Below are 6,564 nucleotides of genomic sequence, written 5' to 3' on the forward strand. Positions count from 1 at the left end.
AGTTACTGCGTCACACTGAAGCTAATAGCTGAGTTAAATTGAAAATATATGTATTAAGCAAGGTTCATGGGTAATGTGTGTTTAGACCAGAGATGTCTGGTCTGCAGCTCTCAGTCTATCAGATGGAAAAATAATATAGATAATATGTAACACTGCTGCTCGTCCTCATGAGCAAGGTGACAAAGTAGAGGGACTCATCAGTAAAGACAACAGAAGTTCACTCAGCAGTCCTGTTGGGTCTGAGGTTCACAGCAGCGTAGAGCACATGATCCGGTTCTGGATCTGGATGTGGCCGGACTCTGCTGTAGAGAGGATCTGTGTGGTTCTGATGGAAGTGGACTCTGCTGTAGAGAGGATCTGTGTGGTTCTGAGGGAAGTGGACTCTGCTGTAGACCAGATCATTCTGATCTGTTGGTGGAGCTGAGACCTCCTCATACACAGGACCAGGGTTTAACTGAAAAGAGACAAATAACTTCACTTTATACTGAACTTCAGTGTTTTCTATTGTAGCAGAGTCTTTAGCTCCAGTCTTTACCTGCTCCATGTTGATGTGGGTTTCTGTTGTTGGAGGTTGACCTGAAGTCCTCTTCTTTCTGATTCATAAAATGAATAAATATGTGAATGAATAAGAGCTTTCAGCTTGTAGATTAAATGTGGTTGGTCTGAAACAGAGGACAGTTGCTCACCTGATCCAGCAGAAGACAGAGAGGGGTATTATAACCAGGAGAGCAGCACAGACTCCTGCAGCTGCTGCTGGTGTCCATTGTCCTCTTTTACTCTGGACAGTGAGAGTCTTTACATGAGAGCTGATGTTGTTGTGGCTTCTGACAGCACAGGAGTAGTTTCCTGCATGCTGACTGCTGACCGGGTCCAGAACCAGGTGTTTGTTGTGGTTCTCTGTCGGGGTCAGAGGTCGACTGTTGAAGAACCAGATGTAGTTTGTGTTGTCAGTCAGAGGACAGCTGGTACTGCAGGTCAGTGTGACTCTCTGGTCCTCTGTCACCACTGCAGAAGGACTCAACTCCACTTTCAGGCCTGGAAGATGTTTAGAGAGGCAGTAGATGTAAAAAAAAGGGCATTTTACTAGAGATTGTTTTTCACTACGTCTGTGCAGTCCTATAAGGCATGAATGAAGCATTTTAGGACTTTAACAGGAAGTAAAATAAATGGTTCCGAAGTTTATACATGAGCTAAAACAGAGAAAGTCAACATAATGTTGAGAGTTACCTGTGACAACCAGAGTGACTCCAGGTGAATCAGACCGTACCCATCGATGGTCATCTTGGAGTGTGAATGTGTATTCTGCTGAGTCATCCTTCTTCAGGTTACTGATTGTCAGGATGTGTTGGTTCTTCATGTTGTCATGATACTTCACACGACCTTCAGCTTTAATTGTCTCTTTAACGTCTTCCTTCACTCTTCTCTTTATTTTAAACCATAATTTAGACGTTGGTTGATAGTTGGAATAAGAATATTCACTAGAGATGTTGACTGAAGAACCTTCCAGAGCACAAATTCTCCTGCTGACATAATTCACACTCCAACAGTTCTGATCATAAACACCTGAAATAAAGATGAAAGACAAGAAGCAGTTTCATTTTAAGAACCTTCTGAACAAGATGTTTGAATCAACTCTACAACTAAAGCCTAGAAATGAAAATCTGTTGAATCAACACGTCTCATCAAAATCAAACATGAATTCTCACAGCTGATGTTTACCACTTCATAACAACTGCTTTATACTGGAAAGGGTTTCTGTTATTTTGTCCACATCCTGTGACATTTAATCAGTATATAAATCATCAAATTTATCATTATTTGTAGACCATTAACACAAATATCCATTTTATAAGTTAGGACAAACTTTAAGTTACTCACAGACTTCAGCAGAGTGCAGATCCTCCAGGCCTTTTACAGCACAGGAGAAACTTTCAGCAAGATAGAAGTAAACTTCCAACTGTTGTTCATGATGATTTTCAACTATACGTCTGTTCTTATACCATGTAAAGTCAGTTAGAGGACAGCTGGTGTTACAGGTCAGTCTGACACTGTTTGGGTTGGCTATAGGACTCCTTTGAACATGTAATTCTGTTGGGAGATAAACATTTTCATAAATTATATTAAATCAGTTTATTACAAAGCCAACATTATTAGATATAAACTCAAAGACTGGTTAATCCAGAAAGAGAAAAAAATACAATTCATGAAAGAAAACAGGAAAATAAGTGACATTAATAGGATGAGAGGTGTGTAAGTGTTTGAGAAACTCCACCTGTTGGATATGTGATGGAGCAGGGCTCCTCCTCTGATGTCTGCTTATTAGAACACATTGTCCCTTTAGCATAGGTCACCTTAAAGCAGCTCCGTGTGACAGAATCTGGACAAAAGAAATGACATTCAGTGTTTTTATTGGTGATTGTATCTGTTGAAGGTGTAACCCATTAATCCAGATGTTTCATCCTGTAACAAGGAGCTAAATGTTGTCACTCACCCACTGAGACTTCAGGGGCTCTGAGGTCCTCGTAGCCTTTGATAGCACAGGAGTATCTGACTGCTTCCTCACTGCTGACCAGCTGTTGGTACCAGGGAGACCAGTCCTGATAGAGGACCTCTCTGTTCTGGTACCAGATGTAGACTGCAGGCTCTTCAGTCAGAGGACAGCTGCTGCTACATATCAGTGCTACTGTCTGTCCGTCTGTGGTGGGAATCACCTTCACCTGCAGGTCTGGATGGTCATGTGTGACATGAGATTTTAAATATATATATATATATATATATATATATATATATATATATATATATATATATATATATATATATATATATATATAGATATATAAAGATCTTTAAAGTAATAAATACTGACAGTCACTGTACCTGCTACATGGAGTTCAGTTCTATAGAACCTGCAGTTTGATGGGTCGTCTGCATTCTTTCTGCAGCAGTAAACATTCTCATCTCTGTCTGTTAGATCTTTGATTGTTAGAGTTGGACGACTTTCATCAGAGTTGTACGTTACACGTTTTCCGTCTGCAGACAGTTCATTCTGAACATACTTGGAGCCTTTCGAGTGTACAGTGTACCATTTGTATCTTGAAGTGGGATGTAGAGCTGAGCAGGGCAGATCCACTGATGAACCTTTTAAAGCACAGATGCTGTTTGTTTGTCCCTGAACACCTTTAACAGAAGATTTTATCAATAAACATATTTTTATAACATTCTTCTTTACACTGATCAGTCAATGCTGCTAGTATAAAAGAGTAAATGATCCTACTGATATACTTTAATGCATCAAACAGCACATAACAGCAGAATAAACAATCATCTTTTCTTTAATGAATAATAAAAAGCTGCTGTCCATTCCTAAAACCTTTGAACAGTTCCCAGTTGATGAGTATTACTGTATATAAGAAAGGATTAGCAGTCATTCATACCTGAGATGAACAGGATGAAACCCAGAAACACACATCCAGCTTCTGCCAACAACATGGCTGTTGTAGTCTTCAGCTTCTAATCAGAGAGTTGATCTTATAATTTAACGACCTTATTCCAACTGCTGTGTTTATGAAAACTCATAAAACACAGAGAATATCGCTGAGTGGTCAAAATCAACAGCAGTCTTCTTACAGAGACAGAATGGACTGTTGGTCAGTGTGACGGAGGCTGGCAGACAAACTGCATTCAGCTCTGACACCTAAATCAACACTTCCTTCCTCTTTATTCTAATTAGTTCAGAGAAACTATGTGGAGCAGCATTTATGTGATCTGACCTCATATTTAGTCATTAACACCTTTGACTAAAAGGTGTTAAAGTTTGCAGAGTGAGAGCAGAGAAGTGTGAAGCTGTCTGTGGTTGTTTTGTGTTGAAAATATCAACTGCAGACTCAAATATCTACGTTCTTTTAGTTCAGTGCATCACATGCAGAGCACCATGTATTTTTGATGGTAAAAACTATTTTATAAAAACATGAGAAAGTCATCAGAGCTATACGTAGATTAGATTTGACCAACCAGTCAGACACTGAAAGCCACGTCATCACAAAATGCACACACACACATTTCCATTAACAATCATATTTATTATTTTATTTTATTGCATTTAGTTACAAAAACTCAGTGGAACTCCTTCCATCCTTTGTTTTCCACAATCCTGTTTTAATTCTGGTTGGTGTTCTGTTAGACAGATAAGTGAAGACAGATCAATGCAGTATTGCTTCATTTACAGTCTTTTCATGGATTGAAATGGTAAATGTATTCCTTATTGAGACGCTGACTCACCTGCTACTAACGTTGCTCTTAAACTTTGATATTCAGCATTAAAAACCTCACAAAAGGACCTGATTTTTGTGGCCTTCTTGCTTGTTAAATATGAACAACGTGTTGAATTCCACCTGCTTGTAGCTCTTCGGCTGCTGGTCCACTTTGGAGCAGTACATCAAAGTATAAAGCTTGTCATTTCTTTTCGCACTATGACCTTGTAACATTTTTTGTAAGGTAATCTATTCAGCCCTGAACCGGCATCATGCATAAGAGATTTTGGCCAGATTGGACAATGTACCTCGGAGTTATAACAACTTCCTTTTCATGGCGACCGGCACAAAGTTGCCACAAAATGGTCGCCACGCCACATCAAGGTCTTTGGATCAAAACTCACCATTTTGATAACTTTTTATGATAACGGTCTTAAGATCATCCTGACCTGAAGTCGATTACATAAACTCTGTAGGAGGAGTTCGTTAAAGTACAACGCCATAAAAACAACGCGAAATGCAGAAAATTGACCATTTACTGTATCGCCCCCTAGTGGTGGAATGGAATGAAAATTTCATGGTATGTAACAGGATGCCGTGTGGACATACGCTGCAAATTCCGTGGTTATAGGTCAAATTATATTTTAGTTATGTGTATTGATGTAGGAAGCCACGCCCCCTATCAAGTGCATTGGTCCATATATTATAAATGTAACAAGATATCAACAAGCTTTTGATAATTTTTGATGAGATCGATCAGATAAGGATCCATATGAAATTTGGTGGCAATCGGACTGAGCGTTCAGAAGGAGTTTGCAAAAATGTGTTTTTTACAAAATTCAAAATGGCGGGAAAATTTCGGTAGGTGGAGCTTATGGGTCCAAATGTATTTTGGATAGAACTCATTCAGTTGAATGTGTGTGTAAAATTTCAAGACAATCGGACATTATGGCGAGGGGCGTGGCCTGTCTAGCTGTAGGGGGCGCTAGCGAGCCATTTTGTCATACCTAAATGTGGGACCAAAAAATTCACATTTTTCACCAGTCCTGATATGAATGCCAAATTTTGTGAGACTTTGAAAATGAATAGTTCCTGAAAAATGCGTTTCCAGAGGCTGAATAAGAAAAATAAAAAAAAAGAATCATAATTATTTGGATTACAATAGGGCTCCCGCCTGACTTTGTCGGCTCGGGCCCTAATAAGCAAAAACATTACAGTTTTAAAAGGGCCTTCGCGGCCCTAATAAATCATAATCAAGGTTTCTCATTCATTTTAGGGTAGGTAATCGACTGTCTGGACACATGAACCCACAATTATGTCGAAAAAATTTAACTTTTGTCCTACAAACAGAAATTTAGATACCAGATAATACAAATATAACATTATATAAATCGTCAACTTAACCCCATCCAGTTCGTGTGATATCTTAAAAAAAATGTAGCATTTCCCAAGATCTGTCTACACACAGTCTACACTTCCAAGAGTGTCTACAGTTAGAAACCAATAACTAAACACAGAGTCCTTATTACACACTTGGACCAGGAGACCTGTACAGATGATGACACATCCGATGGTCCATTAAGTTCCCACTCTCATGCTAATGGTGTGTTTGTGCTCAGTAAGTAGCCGACTATGAGAGGCCGTCACACTGAGACACAAACACCGTCGGCAGTGTCTCGTTAAACGGTCGATTAAACGTGTCAACACTGAGCACTTGTGTCTGCTCCAAAGATTATTACTGTTATGACTGCTGTGGTTTGACTAGTCTGTAATCTACATGATTATCACTAAACACAGATAAGATCTTAATATATGTAGCAGATGTTTGTGAAAACTGTCCAGCTATTTCACCTCATCCAGTCGCTGACTTTTTTTACATTGTAGATTTAAAAAAATATATAAATAACACTTAACAGAGCTGAGATGGAAGAACCTGCATGATCTGCTTGTTTGAGCAGTGTTGCGTTCAATGCCTTGCTAGGACACATAAAAAATGGAAAAGACATGCTGGGATAGTAAACTCTTGTGGTGTCCATACAGGTAGAATTGAAACTATTTGGCTAGATACCACTGAAGGCAGAGTCTGGTCTTGAGTCCAATTTTTGGAAGTCTTGCACTTGTCATGTGCCACGTTGGGCTCGTAATTGTTGGACTCGTTGGACTTGTAATTGTCTTTGTCTTGTACGTAGTTGGACTCTTAATTGTCTTGGTCTTGAGCCTTGTTAAATTATCATAACTGACTTGGTCTCGTGCCTTGTAAGACTCGTTATTGTCTAATTCTCGTACCTCGTCAGACTCATATTTGTCTTGGTCT

The 6,564-nt window shown here is 39.2% G+C and overlaps 1 protein-coding gene across 1 annotated transcript in view; it reads right to left on the reverse strand.

Annotated features, from left to right (window-relative positions):
- Positions 1-217: 217 nt before the first annotated feature.
- The window catches only part of LOC129105153 (B-cell receptor CD22-like), a 20,468-nt gene continuing 14,121 nt past the window's right edge, over positions 218-6,564 (reverse strand). Inside the window, exons 2-8 of the mRNA XM_054616050.1 lie at positions 2,492-2,717; positions 2,273-2,377; positions 2,035-2,088; positions 1,228-1,563; positions 687-1,035; positions 536-593; positions 218-454 (exon numbers count right to left, since the gene is read on the reverse strand). Coding sequence (XP_054472025.1) covers positions 218-454; positions 536-593; positions 687-1,035; positions 1,228-1,563; positions 2,035-2,088; positions 2,273-2,377; positions 2,492-2,717 — 1,365 coding nt within the window. The remainder of the gene's footprint in view (positions 455-535; positions 594-686; positions 1,036-1,227; positions 1,564-2,034; positions 2,089-2,272; positions 2,378-2,491; positions 2,718-6,564) is intronic.

Source organism: Anoplopoma fimbria, chromosome 2, assembly GCF_027596085.1.
Source record: "Anoplopoma fimbria isolate UVic2021 breed Golden Eagle Sablefish chromosome 2, Afim_UVic_2022, whole genome shotgun sequence".
In the NCBI taxonomy this organism is placed as follows: domain Eukaryota; kingdom Metazoa; phylum Chordata; class Actinopteri; order Perciformes; family Anoplopomatidae; genus Anoplopoma; species Anoplopoma fimbria.